At 56.1% G+C, this 19,149-nt stretch overlaps 1 protein-coding gene across 1 annotated transcript; it reads right to left on the bottom strand.

Annotated features, from left to right (window-relative positions):
• Positions 1-294: 294 nt before the first annotated feature.
• On the bottom strand, positions 295-18,866 carry DUOX2 (dual oxidase 2). The gene is made up of 33 exons (XM_030842689.2): positions 18,733-18,866; positions 18,356-18,445; positions 17,940-18,104; positions 17,154-17,341; positions 16,797-16,998; positions 16,532-16,698; positions 16,091-16,151; positions 15,847-15,943; positions 15,313-15,403; positions 14,936-15,038; positions 14,286-14,449; positions 13,576-13,751; positions 13,257-13,375; positions 12,758-12,895; positions 12,422-12,535; positions 12,022-12,224; positions 11,541-11,726; positions 10,540-10,765; positions 10,367-10,460; positions 8,579-8,766; positions 7,988-8,057; positions 7,480-7,563; positions 6,766-6,944; positions 6,378-6,608; positions 6,118-6,217; positions 5,362-5,411; positions 4,943-5,070; positions 4,538-4,691; positions 3,030-3,262; positions 2,647-2,805; positions 2,168-2,323; positions 1,889-2,017; positions 295-1,611 (listed from the first exon to the last, which is right to left on the bottom strand). The coding sequence occupies exons 1-33, from the start codon at positions 18,800-18,802 to the stop codon at positions 1,489-1,491; spliced, it is 4,638 nt and encodes a 1,545-aa protein (XP_030698549.1). The 5' UTR covers positions 18,803-18,866; the 3' UTR covers positions 295-1,488.
• Positions 18,867-19,149: the final 283 nt, after the last annotated feature.

Raw genomic sequence — 19,149 nt, 5'->3', positions numbered from 1 at the left:
GAGCTAAAGGCATCTGACCTGTCAGAAGAGGCAGAGTATGACCAATGAGGACAGAAGCCTGGGGCAGGAATGTGGAGATGGCCTGAAACTCTCCCTGCCACAGATCCTATTGGCTGGAGGACGCTATTACCCAGCAATTTTACTCCTAGATACATACCCAAGAGGAATGAGTGCATTATGTTCACCAAAAGATAAGTCCTAAGAAAGTTCATAGCAGCTTTATTCATAATTATCAAAAACCAGAAACAATCTAAATGTCTATTAACAGAAGATTGGATAAACTGTGGTAATCTCTACAATGGAATACGACACATCAATAAAAAGGAACAAACTACTGATATATACAACATGGATGAATCACAGAGACATTGTGCTAAGTAAGACAAGCCAGTTTCAAAAGAGTACATTCAGTATGACCAAATGAATCTGGAGTAATAACAAAAAATCACATCTGTGGTTGCTTCTAAGGCTTGGGGAGACTGACTGGAAGGGGTACAAGGGAAGTTTCTGGGGTGATGGAAATGTTCTATATCTTGATTTGGGTAGTAGTAACATATGTAGTACATGGTAACTTTAAGATTTGTACACTTTATGCAAATTATACCTTTTGTTTTTTTAAATTACAGCTTAGCTTTTGAGGAAAGAGCCAGTTGAAGAAGGAAAAGGAAGGGTCTTAAAGAGTATGGAGGTGATGTCCCAGATTGGCTCCTGTGGAAGGTGACCAACTGCCCTGATTTGCCTGGGACTGAGGGGTTTCCTAGGACAAGAGACTTTCAGTGCCAAGACTGGGAGAGTCCTGGGCAAACTGGGACAGTTGGTCATCCAAGTCCTGTGGAGGAGGGGAGCTGAGTGGGAACTCTGGATGATTGGCAGAGAGGCTGGACTCCCTTGGTACCAGAGCTGAGGGGCTGCTCCAGCAGGCTAAGAGAAGGGCCAGCCAAGAGGTGAGGGCAGCGGGTGTTGCTGGTTGCTCCTCAGGGTTCCTGATCCTCTCAGAGCAGGAATGGGTTGGGGGGTAGAGCTGGAGGGAAAAGGCCTCGGAGACTGAATTGAGGCAGGCAGGCCATCCAGGTTTAGCATCGCAACTTCTGAGCTGGGCTCTGAGGAGATTCTCACTCTGAACCCTCTCTTCACACCAGATATCCCCACCCTGTCCTCCCTCAAATGCCTAGGCCAAGAAAATACCAAAGCAATACATTGATTTTCTGGGAGGAAAACAGACATGGGGACCTATCAGAGGAAAATGCGGTTGTATCTCTTCACCTCCATAGTTGTCACAAGGCAGGGACTGTCCCCTCCCCACTTTGTCTGCCACAGCCTGCTGTGGCTTAAGCTAGAAGGGTCTCCTCTATCTTCTCAGAGCCTGGGACAGATGGGGCAATGAGGGAGAGGCTCTTCCAGCTCTCCAGCTGAGGCCTGAGGTGAATTCTGACAGAAACTGCTGGCAGGGCTGGTCCACGGAGGGATCAGGAACCAGGGAGGGAGGGCTCAGAAGTTCTCATAGTGGTGCACAAAGTGGGCCTGGTCCTTCCTGTTGATGAGCTGACAGGCCTTCTCTACATTCTTGGTCATTCCTGGAGGGCCGCAGCTAAACACCCCAATCTTCCTCACCTGTCAAGTGTGTGGGGGGGGCAGTGGTTGCAGAGAAGCAGAGGCCTGTGGGCTTCCTCCCCAGGAGGGAGCTGCTTCTCAAGCCTGGCTGGAATGACCAGGCCATTGACCCCAGGCCCTGAGAAGGCAGCTTGAGTTGGGGAGGCAGGGGGTGGGGTTTGAAGCCCTTCTCCAATGCTTGACCCCATCCTGAGGTCCTCTGCTCAGTACCCAGCTGCAGGCTGCTTGAGGGCCAGGAAGTCCTGGCAGGGGAAGGATGGGTCGGGGTGGGACTGACCTTTGGGTGGACCTCCTGCAGAGAGTCGAAGAAGGGTTCGAAGGGGGGTCGGCCAAAGTGGGTGATGGAGCGCAAGCCCGTGAACAGACTCCGGTTCAGCACCTTCTGGAAGTGCCGCTCACAGATGTACTGGGGGAGGGAGTAGAGGAGGAAGGTCACAGCCAGGCAGAGCCAGGGTCAGCTCCTAGTCCAGATGGCGGTCCACCCACCTGCCTTGGCCATCCTTACCCTCAACCCACATACCCACTGAGCTGCCCTGCCTGGCCGGCCCTGACGTACCAGCATGGTGGTCCTGAGGTCAAACTTCTCAGCCAGCTGGGTGATGTAGATGTGCACGGACACCAGGTCCTGGTGGTCATTCTCCTCCACCTCCCGGATGATGTCAGCCAGCCACTCAAACTGCCGCTGGGTCCGTGTCACCCAGATGAAGTAGATCTGGGGACACACAACTAAAGCTCTGACTCAGCTCAGCTCAAGATTCCTCTACCCAGATGCTTATACTGAGATGGTGGGAAGCCCTGGACCCCCACAGGCCTGATCCAAGGCTTCTTAGCCACAGATCCCAGCAGAGGCTCTTCTGGCTACACCTCCTACCCTCCCTCAAATGTTTGCCATCTGGGCAACTGGGTATGAATGGTCCCAGCAGAACCAGTTGCCTAGGAGCCAGGGACTTTTTATCATGCTACTCTGCTGGGATGTGGGGACACAATCAGGCTGTCTGTCCCCATTTCTTTGAAGAATGGGAGAGGGACACTCACCTTTTTACAGAGCATTTGGCTGCCTAAGGATGATTTGAAGACCAGGTCTTTGAGGATGGAGGCAAAGGGGGTGACCCCAATGCCCCCTCCCACCAGCACGGACACCTCAAACTTATGCCACTCCTGGTGGCCCTCTCCAAATGGTCCATCGAGGTACAGCTGCCAACAGAAGAGGAAGATGAGATGAGCCTGGCCCTTCCCCAGCTCTGAGGTTAGAAATGGGGGGGGGGCAGGGAGGACAGGGAGAACTAGTTTCTTTGAGGCACCCCAGCCCTCTCCCAGTCTGGCTTTGGGGTGGCTGGAGCATCTTATCCCAAGGTCGGGGAGGGTGGGGACCTTCTATCAATGCCAGAACCCCAAAAGTGGTTCCCAGTGATGGGCACCTTTGGATGTTTGGCACAGCTGTCACCCGTCACGGGTGAGTAGATCTCCCTGAGGCGGGTGGTCCAGGGCCCTGCTGCCCGGATGTGCAGGCTAAGCGTGTCCTCGTGGGGTGCAGAAGTCAGGGTGAAGGGGTGGTACTCGTTGGTCCCCAGAGCCAGGCAGGCGATCCGCACCCACTGTCCTGACTTGTACTCAAAGTCTTGGGGCCGCTGGAACTCAAGGTGGGTCACTCCTGGGGGTCATGGGCAGGGAGGGGCAGGGATCAGAGGGCTTGCTCCTGGTACCTGAGGACTGGCAGGTACCCTGTCCTCTCCACACACCTGAGGCACAGGGAGTAGTAACATGATCTGAGCGAGTATGGCTTCTGGGGCTGGGAGTTGGAGGGCGCCCTTCTCTGTTTCCTGGGTAACTCAAGAGCTGGGCTTCTCTGCTCTCCTGTTCCAGCCCCTCCCCTCCTCTTTGCTGCTTCTTCCCACTAAGGGCCCAGGCCTGATACCACTGTCCTGGATACCAGCCTACTAGGTCAGGGGACCTCAGGCTCCCCAGGTACCATCTCAGTGTTTGCCAAACCTCCACCATATGAGGGTTACCTTATGGTGGGCCATATCAGCACACCTGCTGCACTATCATTTATCTAACATTTTTCTTTAAATTGACTTACTTTTTCAATTCAATTTACCTTGAGAAGAACATTTAGGTCCCTAAGGTGAGTAGAAAACCAGCATCATGTGCTCTATCTAGCTCCAGAGGCCGTGCTCTATCTAGCTCCAGAGTCCAAGCTCTTAACCAATACCCTACATTGTCTTGCCTAAGTATCATGTGGTCTAAACAGAAGGTACCATGTTTTATCAAATTTTAGCTGGATACTGTTTGTTGCCTGACCATAGCTGAGCCTCAGGCTTGTTCTCTCTTTGTGGAAAAAGGAGATTCGCAAGTACTGGAGGATGCAGAAGGCATGCTAATACCATGCTGAGACTTTGTTCTTAAATAATCTTGATTGAAATACAGTTGAAGTGAGGTTTAATTTTCTTACTATGTGAGTCCTGAAGGTTAGCTGGCCCCTTGTCACTTAAGTTATCTTCTACCACCCTTTACATTGATGTGAATCCCCACGCTGGCCAACATTGACTATCAACAACAGACTCTTGCAGTCTGGGCCATTTATCTGTCTCTGAAGAGAGGTTATTCTGAGGGACGGAATGGGAGAGGGGTGTATGGTTCCCCACCCTGCACCCAGGCCACACAAGCGTGGGTCTTTCTTGTCCTTAAACACCTCTGAATGCACTTTCAGCCTCCTCTTCTCATAGTCACTTCTCACTGTCTGTAAGTCCTCCTGGGAACTAAACACAGCTCTTTTGGGGGCTGTAGTTCCATCAGGAAAGCTGCAGGGGTCCCTGAGAGGCTAACGGAGGCAGCAATGGGATGAGGAGGCCTGGGGAGCTGTCTTCCCACGTCCCATGAGTTGACCTCCAATGCTGCCCACCGAGGGTCAGGCCAGGCCTGGTACCTGAAGGCAGCAGTTCTGCTTTCACCACGCCTATCTCCACCTTCTTCCGGCTCAGGCTCACCAGCTTGTCCCCCACATAGATAAGTGCTGGCACCAGGAAGTAGATGTGGAAACGGGGCAGTTGGATCAGAGCGAAGCTGCCGTGAATGATGAGCTGGAGACATGGCCAGTTAGTATAGCTCAGGCCCAGCTGGCCCCCTTCCTGCACCCACCCTACCCAGATACTTCCTGCCTGGGCCCTGGGCCTGGGCAGGGTAGGTGGGGCTGGCATAGGCTCCATAGGCTGTGATCTCGGGTCTGGGGTCTCGGTCTGAGATCTTGCGTCCAATTCACCCTGCTCCCTCCCCACATTATGAGTGCTCATCTCTGCCTTGTGGCCTGGCCCTGCCCAGAGAAGTCCCTCACCAGCACGTAGAGCAGAATGTAGAGGTGGTGGGTCAGCCAGAAGCCCCGGAAGCTGCGGCGCCGGAAGTGGTGGGAGGCGAAGACGTACATGATGGCGAGAACCAGGAGCAGGAGCACCCCTGTCATACCTGGGGGCAGCAGGGACAGGGTCTGAGAGCCCCTGGCCTCGGGACCTCAGCCTGGGCTGAGAATGCCAGAGGGCATTTCCCCATTCCGCTCTTCTTCCCTGACCTCTCTCATCCCTCCCTGGCTCCCAGAACAGCTTGCCCAAAGAAGCTGGAGCTGAGGCTTGTGCTGGAGGCTGCAAAGGGATCCTATGACCACTATAGACAAGTGTGTATTCATGGGAAGATGAGGGAGGACAAAAGCAAAAGTCCTCAGACAGAAACCCCAGACTCCACATACAGTCTACTCTTTACCTGGGACTGTCTGGAAGAACCACCAGTAGAACTTCTGGGGAAGCTTGGACCTGTAGGACAAAGACACCCAGAGCCTCAGGCTGGGGCAGGAGGGGCTCCACCACTGTTGCAATGTGACTCTCTTCCTGACGGCCTTGAACGCGGAGGTTACTGGGCCTCAACCCAGATGGCCAAGGGTCCTTCCAAAGAACATGGCACCCAGCCTCCTGCAGTTCCACCCTCTGATCTCAAAGCAATTCTTCCTCCTGTGTTATCTTGAATTCTCCTACTGCAGCTGACCTTTGCTTCCTTGAAGTGCTTGGTTCATATTCTGTAAGCTCCATGAGGGCAGGGAGCTTACCTCCATGCTCTATCCCTATGCTCAAACAATGCCCAGCACAGAGTAAATGCTCAATAAATATTTGTTGAACGACTGCATGTATCTTGGCATCCCTACTCTTTGGCTCCTGGATGGACACACAGGACGTATTCCACAAATATTTGCCCAGTGAATGGACAGTAGGCTGAGATAGCAAGCTATGTGTCAGGTACACGTGAGAAAGAGGCTCCGACTTCATCTCCCAAACTCCTTTCCTGGCCAATTACGGCCTGCTTCCTTCCTGAGGGCAAGGAAGTCATCTCTCAGCTTCCCCAAGGATGCTAGCTTCTCGCCCTCACTTAGTGAGAGAGTGGAGGGTCTAGGGCCATCTACCTCTTTTCTCTTGTACCCTGAGGCCTGCCCCAGGATTCCCAAGGGGGACCCTCCCCAAAACTGACCCATCATTCACAAAGACGCTGGGGAAGATGCAGGCCAGCAGGCTGAGGGGGCTGACTGAGAAGATGTAGACATTCACCACGTGGCCAGCACTGTGCAAAACTGAAAGAGACACATCCTGTTAGAGACGCCTCCAGGGCCAACTCTACCTCCAGCCCCGAGGAGAACAGGAAGTATAAGTAGCTCCAGTCTCCCCACTGCCTCCCCCACAGCTCGACCCAGGGGACTGCAGCAGTGGCGAGCGTGCCCAGGAGCCACATACTGGCCAGGACGACAGCAGCCATGGCGATCCAGCGATGGAAGTCCACGGCGGCATCGAAGGGCACGTAGCGGTTGAGGAAGGTCTCTCTCAGGAAGGTGATGAGGTTGCGGCACATGGTGAGCAGGATGTAGGAGAACATGAAGGAGACGCTGGCCGCCGTGCCCCGCGACAGGATGATGCCCACGAGGGTGGTCTCTGCAATGCCCGAGGGTGGCGAGACAAAGGCATAGTCTGGGGGCACAGTGGGGGTGGATCAGCACAGCACAGAAGCCTGGACCCCAGTCAGAACAGCTGGGCTCCCCTATCCAGATGCCTGAGGATCAAGAATAACAACCAGAAGGCTCTCACGTCTCCCCTCCCACTGCCCACAACCTGGAACTCTCCTTACAGTAAGCACGCTCCACAAACAGTCCGGCACAGATGGCTGAGAAGATTGCCACGACCACGATGTGCCGCCGGTAGTTCTCCACAAAGCGCTTGTACTGCTGCAGCTTCTGGGCCAGGAAGCCCCGCTGCATCTTCTCCTGCAGCGCCTCTGTGTATAGCCGGGGAGGGGGCACCACTGCCCTGCAGCAATGGGAGGCAGGTGGCCCGAGATCAGGGCACCCTGTCCTCCCCTAAATGCCACCCTATGAAGGAGACCTGGTGATCTGGTAGCGGTCAGGATGGGCCACAACAGATGAAAGAAAAAGCTTTTGGGGGGTAGAATCCACTCTGCCAAGCCTTTACCTCTCAGCTTTATTTGCCCTCTCCACCCACTCCTCTGTCTCCCCACGACTCCATCTCCACCTCCTCCTCTCTGTTCTGTGCTTCCTTCTTCCTGCTCCCTGCACAGGCCTCACTGCTGTGCCCAAAGCAGGCAGGAGCCAGGAGACCCCTCACTGCCTGGTGTTGCATCCGAGTGCCAGGCCCCCTGCCTGAAGATTAGGGTGCAGAGGTTGGAAGCGGTTGAAGAGTCTTTAACTCAATAGCCTGCCAATCCGGTCAGGGACACCTGGAATGAGTCTCAGGATGGTTCCTTGTGTGTGGGGCTGTGCGCAGACCAGAGACCCTGAGACTTCTCTCCATGTCTCCTCGGGTCAAGGGTCTGGGAAACACTTACTTTTTGCCAAACCTCTTCTTCAACCCAGGGCCTCCCAACTCTGGGGCTTCTGAGACAGGGAGCCCCACTCCCTGAGGGTAAGAACTGAGAAGAGAAAAATGGGTTTCATTCTCCCCTTGTCTTTGCAGCCAGGAGAAGAACTGCCAAGTCAGAGTTGGGGCTGGTGTGGGAGGGGATAGATCCTGGGACTCATTTCTGTCCACAGAACCTGCCCATAAAACCGGTCAGAAAGAAGCCAGGCAGAAGGCAAGACAGAAGGAATGAACATGATCTGATCACATGTTCTGTAGAATGATTCTGTCCTGGAGGGGCAGGGAGAGAGCCAGACTCCTGAGCAGTAAGGGGTTATGTGTGTGAGGCAGCTGGAACTTGGGCTAGAACAACCGTGCGCTGAAAGCTACTTTCAGAGCAAATGTTTGGCCCAGGGGCTGATTCCACCAGCCCTACTCCTTCATTTCTCTGCAGGGGACCCAGCCGGGGCACCTCCCAGTGCCCCATTCCCACTCACCGTTCCCCAGAAGTCCGAGTGATGAATGACACTCGACAGCTGACGTTTGGTTTAAGAATGTCTCCAGTACCTGGGGAGAACAAGAAGCTGGACGGGCTTCCCCACGAGGGAGGAGACTGTCCAAGGAAGGCTGCCGTGGCACTTGCCAGTGACTTGGTCGTGTCCCCATCTCTTTCCCCAGCCTTGCTCCCCTCACTGCCCACACCGAGCACCCACTGTACACAGGGCGGCGGCCACTGCTAGACAATGTGGCAACTGAGTGCAATTAGAAAAGGGGCCCCCCTCCAGGCGGATGCAACCCTGCAGGTCCTTTGTGTAGAGAAAATAGGGCCTCTTCCTCTGGCCAGACACACCCCAGACCAATGCACATGGTTGGTGTGTAGAATGTAGGCTGGACTTCAGCCTGCCCTGACCCCTCAGTGGGTATCTTTGTGCATAAATTGCGCAGGTGTATGTGATGCCCTTGATTACACGTGCCTGGCTCTCTACCAGGCACCAAGGACTAAAAGAGAAATAAGACCTGAGTGCTATGCACCAGGAACTCTCATTTTGAAGACACGTCCATTCCTGACGCCTTCCAAACTCACACACCTCCACCTCCACCCTTGACACAGAGCTGGGTGCCGCGGAGCTCGTTGTCATGGTCCCGCAGCATGAAGTGGAAGTCCTCCCACGTCAGCTCCTGCTTGTCCTGGAAGCCCGACTCCCGGAACATGGACTCCACCACCTCAGCCAGCTGGGCCTTGGACAGGCAGTTGTTGGAGATCTCGATGAAGGACCTGGGCAGGGGGAGGGAGGAGAGACGAACGCAGCCTGTCACCTGGCAAGGTCAGGTTCAGGCAGGTGCTGGGTGGGGTGGGTCCCGGCCTATCTAATGTGGTTACCAGTGACCCAGGAAATGGCACTGAGAAGGTGTTCATCCAGCCTGCTGCTGACGCTAAGCTGGGTGGGGTGGCCAAGGGCTCAAAAGGCAGAACAAAATTCAAAGTGACCTTGACCAGTTAAAGAAAGCAGTCCCCAAACAGGGGGGCACCTACAGCTGGGATGAATGTCCACTTAGTGTAGGGACTTGTCCAGGTGTGCCATGGCTCTCTCACGTGGCAGGCTCTTATGTTGATACCTCCCACACCACCGCTGGGCACCCCGTTCGTGGTCCAGCGGGGGGTTGGGAGAGGAGATGTAGCTGCACTGGCTGCTGCTTCCTTGTGCCAACAGCCTGGGGCATAGGCAGGAGTATCTCCGCACCCAATGTGACATCACCCACAGTGGCAGCTACAGTGGCCATAACTCTTTTCTTAGACTGTGCTTTTGGGACAAAAGCAAACAAACATGAAAGTTTGTGTGAGTCCAGCAGAAAAAGACCTTTGTGTGCATGGCACAGCAAGCACTGCCATCACATTAAAAAACACATCATCCCACTGGCTCAGGGTGAGACTGAGCAAAAGCCACACTGAGTACAGGCCAAGGAGGTGGACCTCAGCCCCTGGGGGCAGAGACCGTCTCCTAGAGGGTCCTGCAGCAGCACGCCCAGCGAGGGACAACTGCAATGCGCCTCGCCCTAGCCCTTTCAGAAGCCCATGTCCAGTTGTGGTATCTGGACTGTAAAGAATGTGGCAGTTAAGGTGAAAGCTGAAAGCAATGAGGAGGCTTACAGGGGTAGAAGAGTTAAAAGGGTCTGGGCTGTTCTACGCATTCTGTTTATTCATTTACTTATTTGTTTCATCTGATTCAGTTAACTATGTATTGAATGCCTGCTATGTGCCAATCACAGTGCGGAGGAGGGGATTCAGCAGGGAACAAAGAGAGATATGAACCCAGTCCTTATAGAGCTGTAGGCAGCTGTGGAGCACGGTCTTCAGGAATAAGCCTGTGAGCTCAAAACTGGTCTTTATCGGCACACCACAACCAGAAATGGCTTAAGAAGCAGGAGGAGAGAAGGGTTGGAATATAGAAGAACTTTCCATGTTTCTCCTCCTGCCTGTCATGGTGATTAATATTGGCAGTAACCCAGGGCATCCGTCCTCCATGATTCATTATCTCACTGTGTAAAGCACAGCATTTGAAGAGTTAGCAAAGACCCAAAGGCATCCAGAAGGGGTTAGTGGGCTTTGTTACTGGTCATCTTGATGTTGGTTGTCTTTTGTAACTAGGGAGAATTTTCTGGTGGTGTTGGCACTGCAAATACAGACTCTCCTGGAGGCAGGGGCCTGGCCAGATAAACTTCTGAAGCTGGATGCTCTGAGCGTCTAGGATATAGTACCTAGGCCACCTCTCAATGTAGATGGACTCATAACCTCCTCGCCTACCCTCCTCTGACCTGACCTGTTTTCCTGTTTAAAATATCAGGAAGTCTCAGGACTGGAGGGGCCCACCCCATACCGCATCATGGTAAAGAACTCGTCCTTGGAGAGGAAGCCATTCCCATCAAGGTCATACATGGTGAACATCAAGCGGGACTTGTCCTCTGGGGAGCCTGGCAAGACATAGGGGGATGCCCGTCAACTCTCTGCTGAAAGACACCTGACTCCTGGGATGGTCCACCATCCCCCTACCTTTCATGAAGACCACCAGGACGTCCAGGAACTCCCGGAAGGACAGGTAGCCATTGCCGTCCTTGTCGGCCAGAGAAAACATGGACTCCACAAACATGTCCTGGGGCTTGAGGCCCAGGGACTCGGCAAACTCGGCCCGGCTCAGCTCACACGTCAGGGCCTCCCGCACCTTCTGTGACGAATCCAGGGGCAGGGTCCCGGCGTCTGCCTGGTCGATGTCCAGCACCTGCACTCGGGCAGCAGCAGAGGGAAGGAGAGAAGGAGGTGAGGCTGGAAGCAGTTCAGTGACCTCTCACATCTCCCCAAAGTCCAGCTCAGAAAGGGTGAGTCCTGGTGGCTGCTCACGGTCATTAGATAAACTTCTGACTTGGGCTTCTGCTTTCCTGCAGAGGGGGTGACTGTAGCAGGGGATGGGGTGGGAATGGGGAGGGGCACGGTTTGGGAATGCAAAGTGAGAGAGCCTACACTGGGGACAGAAGCTGCAGCAGACATTAAGTGGACAGGGAGGAAGGGGCTAAAGATACATTCTCTTGTCAATTCAGACAGGGCTGTCATGTGCCTGATTTTAAAAGTCATATACATGTAACTACCATTTGTTAAATGCCTATAACGAAGCAAGCACACATAGAACAGTGTTTATCAAACTTTAGAGTGAATCAGAAGCCTCTGGTGGGCTTGTGGGCCCCAACCCCAGAGTTCCTGATTTCCTAGGTCTTGGGGAAGGGCCTGAGGACTTGAATTTCTAACAAATTCCCAGATGAGCCTGCTGCTGCTGGTCCAGGGGCCACACTTTGAGAACCACTGATGTAGACCATCTCCCTGAATCCTCACAGCAACCTAGAGGGATGGATCCTATTTTAATCACTGTTTCATAGATGAGGAAACTGAAATCTCCAGCCCGCAGAGCAGAAGCTTAGATCACCCCACATAGGGTCCTGTCCAGCCCAGGGTCCCTTCAACCCCTGGGCCCGGTCCTGCCTCCAAAAGGCAGAGTCAGGCACCTGGGCAAAGAGGTGTCTGAAGAAGACCTCCAGGATGCGGCCCCGCTGCTGCTTGGTCACAGCCTTCCTGAACAGCTCGTTCTCACTCATCTCAGCCACATCAAGGCCCAGAGTCCAGCTCTCACAGAAGCCCTGCAGCTGCTGCACGAAGGTGCCTCGCTCTTCCTCGGAGTTAAACAGCATCACCTGGTGGGAGGAAGGCTCGAGCTTCTGGTTCAGCCTCCCCTCAGAGGGTCTTGGGTTGGGGGATGGAGAAAAAAGCTGTCCCCCATTCCATCCCGGCTGGGGCCAGGTGAGAGGCTCAAAGGGGATCAGAGGGAGAGTGTGGTGGGGCTGGGGACCTCTGAAAGGAGTGGATCCTCCCAGCATCAGCCTTCACAACTGAGCTCTGTAGCTGAGGACGGGGTGGCCGGAGAGGACTCGCCGTGAGAGGGGAGATGTGCGAGGGCAGCCCAAGCTGGGGAGGCAGGATGGGCCATACCAGGTCATACTCCTTGGGGATCTTGAGCAGCAGGGTGCGGCGTCCGCTGTTGCTGGACAGGATGAGGTGGACCTGCTGCGGGGGCCTCAGCTGGATGGTGCGGAGCACAGAGAGACGCCTGTCTAGGACCTGCAGACGCCTGTCTGGGAGCAGCTGGATGGTGATGGGATAGCTCCTCTCCCTGGGTCCCGGCCACTCCATCGCTAGGGAAGGGACAATGGGGCAGAGTGGTTCAGCAGAGTTCCCCAGGCCCCTGCCCTCAGGCTAGCTCCACTCTGCCAGTCTGAGCAGGCACCCCCAAAGCCTGGCTCTCTCCCCACATCTGTAACCTGGTTCTTTCTCCCAGCACCGCCCCCCCATCTGTCCCCTTCCTTCTTCCCGTCCCTTGGCCCCATCTCACCTGACATTCCATCTTTGGCTGCTTCTTTCTTCACACTCTCTCTGCCTTTCTTTTGTAGCTTCTTGAGCTCTTGGCCCCGGAAATAGGCCACCACCCCAGAGATAAGCAGGCTCACTGAAGGGGGTCAGAAGGAGACACTGGGTGGGGGGGGCGCGGCCTCGCCTACAGCTTCACTGAGGCTTTGGCTGCCGCCCCTCCCTTCCCAAGGCCCCTTGAGCCTGGCTTCAAATGTACCTAGGAGCTAGCCTTACAGGCCAGCAGATAATGAGGGGCAGGGACAGTCTGTGAGGAGGAGGGGAGCCAGAAGAGAAATGGGCGAAGGGGTAAAGGGCTCACCTAGGGGGAGACAGCACAGAGCCACGATGGTGATGCCAAAACCAGGACCACTGCCCTCGAAGAAATGAGTCACAGTCAGGGGCACACAGGGGGGCAAGCCTTCACTTGTGAGCTGCCGGGGCTGAGGGCAGGGTGCACCTGAGGGAAAGACACAGAAGATCTCAGGGCCTGAAGATCCCACTCCTTGGCCAGGCAGCCTTCCCTTCTGTCCTATAAAGGACCAGGTACCCACTCCCTCCCAAACCCTCCTCCCTGGAACTTGTTCCCGTCAAAAATTCCTCTTCCACATCCCATCTCTCAGCATCTATCCCAACTTGACCACAAGGTTCAGCCTGCAAACCAGTCTAGTCTCTACTGGGGGAGGTGGCCTAATGCAGGCCTCCCAGACCAACACAGAAGGAGCTGCCGGTGCCCAGCTCCCTGGACAGCACCAAGTGATCCCCACACAACCTCTGTCTCTTCTCTGCCACCATTGCTTGTGTTCTCCCAGGCCACCCACCTTGTTGCCAAATAAAGACATTGGGCTGCAGGGCACTATGGTTCACGCTGGTGACAGCCACCAGCACGTCCCGAAGAGTGGTGTTTCTGATTTCTGCAATTTCCTCCGTGGAGAATAGCCTAAGTTAGAGAAAGCCAGGAATTGTTGGGATGGGAAGGGGACACAGGTCTCCAGCAAACTCAGGCCCAGGGACCCAGATGAGAAAAGAGATCGAGAGGGGTTGGGGAGGGGTGCTGGGACATCCGGGTGCTGTTTACAGGCAGAGGGTCTGGGGCCCAGGCCGAGGTAGAGTCTGAGGTGGGAACCCAGCAGGCCTCACCCATTCCTGCTGTTCTCAAACCAGTAGCGGTCGCCATCTCGCAGTCGCACAAACTGATCGAGGATGATGGTGCTGAAGAGGGGTCCAGGGCCCCCATGGCTCTCCAGGAGCCCCCCGGGGAGTAGCTCCAGCCGGGACACGTCCTGGTTGTACAGGGCAGCTATGGCCTCCAGCATCTGGGGCCACACAGGAAGTGAGGAGCGTGTGAGCGTGGATACGGTTTTGTGTTGGGAGGGCAGCCACTATTGCCCCATCCCTCAAACACAGGACCCCATCAGCTGCCTGGCTTGCTGCTCAGGCCTGAGGAAGTGTCCTCTATCTAGGCAGCACTCCTCAGGTGGTGACAAGTCTGGTGGGAGGACCAGTGCGTCACTACCCAGACCGCCTATCCCCAGTGATCAGCAGCTTCAGGGTCACCCAACTCATGGGGCGAGATCCTGCAGGAATAGGACAATGGCACCCAACCCAGGGGCGACTCTGCAGTAATGGTACAATGCAGTGGTGAGGATACTCTGGAATCAGATGGCTGAATTTAAATCCTGCTTCCAAGACTGACTTACCAATTATGTCATCAGTAAAATGGCGATAATTATGGTCTCTACTCTGTAACGTTCTTGACATAGATTAAATGTGTTACATGTGTAAAGGACTTAGAACAGTATCACCACAAGAAAGCTTTAGCTGCCATTATCATCATCACTATTCCTGACCTGACGGTCCACGGTGGTGTTGAGGTCACTCCAGTTCCCTGGGGTCTCCAGCCCCAAGGCCTGTCGGGCTTGGCTATAGCTGGGCAGCCCCATATCTCGGCCACGTTGGATGCTGCTGGCCACATAGTCAGTGCGGGAGAACTTGCCAGGGCCAGGCCAGTAATCTGAGGAGGAGAGAGGACCAGGCTCTAGGCTCAGTCCCTCTAACCCTTCTTCGCCCAGCAGCCTTGAATTGGGCTGTTGGCATTACCCACACTCAGCACTCCTCGACATGTGCCCTGCCTTGGTGCAGGGTCACTGTCATCATGTGTGACCAGGGGCAATTTTTCTGGCAAAACTCTTCCCCTAAGACTCAGGACTGTTCTAGTCACCAAGCAGTAAATTCCCCGTCCCACCTACTTAACCTCAGCATAGGGCTGGACAAAAACCTTTAGCGACCTAAGCACCAGAGATTGTGGTGCCACCCTTCCCCCACACCCTCAGATGTTAGTAATTTAGAATAAAGCTTGTTTTCTTCTAATGGCTGTTTGCTGTGTGTTTATCTATGTTCCTGCTTTATAGGTACCCTAGGTCTGCCTGATGCTTAACCCAGAAGGGTCCCCAGGCTCCCGGACCTCTGGGCCCTCATCCCCTCTGCCTCCAGTGCTTACCCCTCAGATCTTCAACCACTATGTTGTCCTCCCGCTCCGAAATCTGGGAGGCCATTCCCAGCAGCAGATGATTCACTGCCTCGGCACTGTTCAGATTGGGGTTCTGGAATAAAACAACACACTCAAGGTAGGTTCTCAGGCCCCTCCCTAAAGCCAGGTCCTTCTCAGGACCACTGCAGCACCTCAGGATAAAGGGCCCTTGGCCAGTCCTAGACTCTCTTGAGCTGTTGTCCCCAGATAATTTTCTGATCACTCTACCCTTCAACTCCCACCACCCTGGAGCTGCAACACCTAAGAACTGGAATTGTTGCTTTTCCCAGCCTGTGTGATAAGACTGACCTTGACCCACCTCCCCTTGCCCCTGACCCCAGGCTGACCTCCCGAATCCAGTAGCTGTTGCAGACTCTGAGAGCTGGGGAGCTGCCAAAACCCTCATTCAGGACCATCTGGAAATGACAGCTGGTGTTTCTGAAATGGGGAATCAAGGATGCAGTAAGAGAATTCAGAGAAGTTGAGGTGGGGTTGAGTGGGGCGAGGGATTCAGAGGGGGCCTGGCCAGTACTAAGAGGTGTCCTCGGAACTTCCTTGAACATGGCAGGGGTTTGGCAACGAGTGCGGATTGAAGGTAGAGGTTGCTCTTTGTCCACACAGGGTAGGAAGGGAAGGAGGGAAGAGAGTGACCCAGCTGCTGGACAAATCCTGCTCTCAACAACTGAAGTTCAGCCATTAGGAGGAAATGGGGAGATTTTCCTGTTAAGACTGAACTTCCTACCCCAGGGTGCTGTTTCAGGGCACCAAATTCTGCTTCTTTTCCCCCATGAAACTGTAGGGGTGTAAAAAAGGCCCCAGGCCCACAAGACCACTAATTCTTCACCTCTGCCAGTGTGATGCTCAGCCAGACCCTCCCTCACCTCATGTAGACGCCAGGGGGCACCATGGTGGAGAAGAACTGCTCAGAGGCCACCAGGAACTCCGGAGAGATGCTGGGGTCCAGGAAAGGGCGGTACTCTGTCCACAGGGGTAAGAAGAGAAATAGGCTCTTTACCCTCACACACTCGTCACACGAACCCACCTGTCTTCTTTGTCCTATGTATCCTGACCCCCTCCCCCTCCTCAAACCCCGCCTCAGCCCAGGTGTTCCCCAAACTCCCTCACCTGTGTAATTCGGCGGTGCTTGCTGCAGGAAGCTGGGCAGCCACTCATACATCGCGATGTTCTGAGGGTCAAGAGAGGGGGAAATGGGAGGCCAGCGCTGGAGCAGCCAGGCCAGGAAGGATCTGAGCTCAAGGAAGGCTTAGGTGTGAGACGAGGACCAGGCAGGGCAGTCACGGGAGAGACACTCAAACAGGAGAGGGGAGGAGGTTCCCGTTGCCCACGAGGAACGAGGGCAGGGGGGAGGGGCAGCTAAATAACAATCACGAGAAAACCTCTGGTATAACTAGCGCTTTGCCTCCTTATCACTCTCAGGGACTTTCCCTAGACGGTAGCTGTCTGGGGAGGGGTGTTTCTGGGTGGGCTTGTCCAAGGATGGAGGGCTCTGCGGGGCAGCGGAGTCTCCCGGGGACAAGGACGTGGGGGCAGGGCCGCGCGACCGACCTGGTAGGTGGCGATGACCCTCTTGCGCGCGTGCTGGAACAGCTCCTCGTCCCCCCAGAGCCGGTGCTGGCGGGCCAGCCTCTGCGCCCACAGGTTGTGGTAGCGGAACCAGAGCAGGCCCAGCGCCTGCAGGAAGGGCTCGCGGTTCCCTCGCTCCGCCCCGAAGGCTGCCCGCGCGGTGGGGACACAGGGGAGGAGTTGAGCGCGGGTGGGCCCGAGGAGGGCGCACCTCGTCGGCCCCCCGCCCGCGCCCCCGCCGCCTCACCGTACAGCCCCCGGGGCCCGCGCCGTCCCGTGGCGGGGTCGGGCGCAGTCCACATGCGCAGCGGGTCCTGCGCGTTCCGGGGAAAGGCGGGGTCGGGCCCCGACGCCAGCTGCCCACCGGAGAAGCTGCGCAGCTCGTCGCTCCAGGAGTGCGAGGAGCCATAGATGGCGCTGCCGTCCAGCCAGCCCGTCGCCTCGTTGGTCTGCGGGGACAGCGGGAGGCTGAGCCGGGGGTCGGGTGGCCGAGGCGGCTCAGGGCGGGCGAGGGCCGGGCGGCCGTTGCGGGTGGTGGGCGCCTCTCCACAGCTGCCTCAGGTCCCGCCCCACCCCACCCCCCCCAGCCGCCTGCCCTGCCCACCAGGTCCCGGGGGTTGCTGGGGCTCTGTCCGGTCTCGGGGTCCCAGCGACTCCTCTGGAAGGGCAGCACCACGTCCCCGCTCTGGTCGCGATCGAACACGGGGTCTCCGGGCGGGATGTGGATGTTGAGGAACTCGGCTGGGCAGCCAGGCTTTTCCACGCTCACCAGGTCCGAGAGCACGTGGTAGCCTGCGGGCGTCGGGGGGCAAACTGGTGAGAATTGCTACTCCCCACCGCCAAGGCTGACGCCAATTTCTGAAGAGCCTAAAGGCAGATGTTCCAAGGCAAATTCCGCGCCACCAGCTCTAAAACATTTTTCTAATTTGCAAAGTGGGGTTATAGTACCCTCCTCGCCCACCCCATAATGTTGTTGGGAGAATCAAAATAATAGAATTAATGTAAGGGCTCCCCCAAGCCAGTCCCCCTCTCCTAACAGATCCTGCCTCTCCCTCCCTCTTCGGGGGAAAGAAGATATAATCACAACAGGAGAGGGGCGGTAGTGGAATCAGCTTCTAAGAGCTATAATGAGGGTTAGTGGCACTACTGGGTTTGTAGTCAGTGATAAGAGAAAGATTAGGAGAGCAAATACCCCCGAATCAACACCCCCAAATCCCTCCAAGAGGAAGAAAGGCTTGAAGTGAGGCTTGGTGGGGAGAGGAAGTGGTTCGGGGTCTTGTATCGGTCTCCTGTGGACTTGCAGAGAGGCCTCAGGGCCCCTCTCCCCAGGCTCTGAGCTGAGCGCCAGGTCAACCCTCACCGAAGACGCGTTCTCCCACTTTGCTCTCACCGAAGAAGACCCCCAGCACTGTGCGATTGCGGCTGGATGACAGCCCAGCTTTGCCCCGCATGGCGGCGTTGCTGAGTCGGCGCGGGTTGGGCAGCAGCGGCTCCCCCAGAGCCTGATACACGCCGTCCGCGTAATTAGCAGGTACAAGGCGCCGCAGTCGGGAGCCTGTGGGAAGCAGGGAGCCGGGCTCTGTCTGAGCACTCCGTCTCCAACAAGCCCACGAAACTCGCTCTACTCCTCCCTCCAACTCCCCACTCCCACTGACGAGACCCCTTCTTCTGTCCCCAGGGGTGTACAGGAATTCGCGGCGCAGGCAGCCGGGCGGCTGGCGGCTCGCTCTCTCGGCTTCTCCGCGCCGGGTCTCCCGCGACCCTGCCCTTCACTAGCCGTTCTCCACCCCAGACCACGGGACGCACCGGCAGCGCCACGCTCGTGGTGCCTCAGGTTGTTGAACCAGCCGTCATAGCGCTGCACTTCCCAGGTCAGCGAGACTGAGTCCTGGCCTCCTGTGGGTCAGAGGGTGGTCCACTCAGTGCTAGCCTCCCTGCGACCCCTCTGGGACCCGACGGCCTCGGCCCGTGCTTCTCCAGACCGCCGAGCGCCCCCAACCCGACCCAAGTGGGGATACTCGCCCGGCGTCTAGGCTGCGCCAGGAAGTTTCCCATCTGGCTGAGCCGCTCAGCCATCTCACCCGATCTTCCAGCCTCAAGAAGCCGCTTGCCTGCACGTCTCCCTTCCCCAACTCCCAAGGGAAACTGGGAGACATCCCGAACTAGGGGCGCCTGGTACTTACCCGCTGGGTCCAGGAGTGCAGTCAGCAGAGCTCCCAGGAGCACCAGGGCCTCTGGCCTTGCACGGACCATGCTGACCCTGTGGCCAAAAGGGTGGGAGGTGGTACATAGAGACACGGAGCAGGCGTCCCCCACACCGACAGTTGGCACAGGAGGAGGAGGCACCAGCCGTGTCCACTTCTGGATCGAAGCTTTTAGAAACGTCACCAAGTACCCGCACCTGCGGGGCACTTTTTTAAACGCATAAGCAGCCCTCAAGGCAGTGACACTGGTCCCCACCCTCCACCCCGTGGAAGAACTAACCCCGATCACACACAGGAACCCGGGAGGCACAAATCCTTTGGGGCTTGTCAGTCCCTGGCAGGACTTTACCTCCAGCCTCCCAGGTCCCGAACAAAGCCTCGAGTCCTACCCCTCAA

Source organism: Globicephala melas, chromosome 2, assembly GCF_963455315.2.
Source record: "Globicephala melas chromosome 2, mGloMel1.2, whole genome shotgun sequence".
Taxonomy (NCBI): Eukaryota; Metazoa; Chordata; class Mammalia; order Artiodactyla; family Delphinidae; genus Globicephala; species Globicephala melas.
Note: the sequence above shows the minus strand (reverse complement) of the source record. Positions and strands in the feature narration are given on the sequence as shown.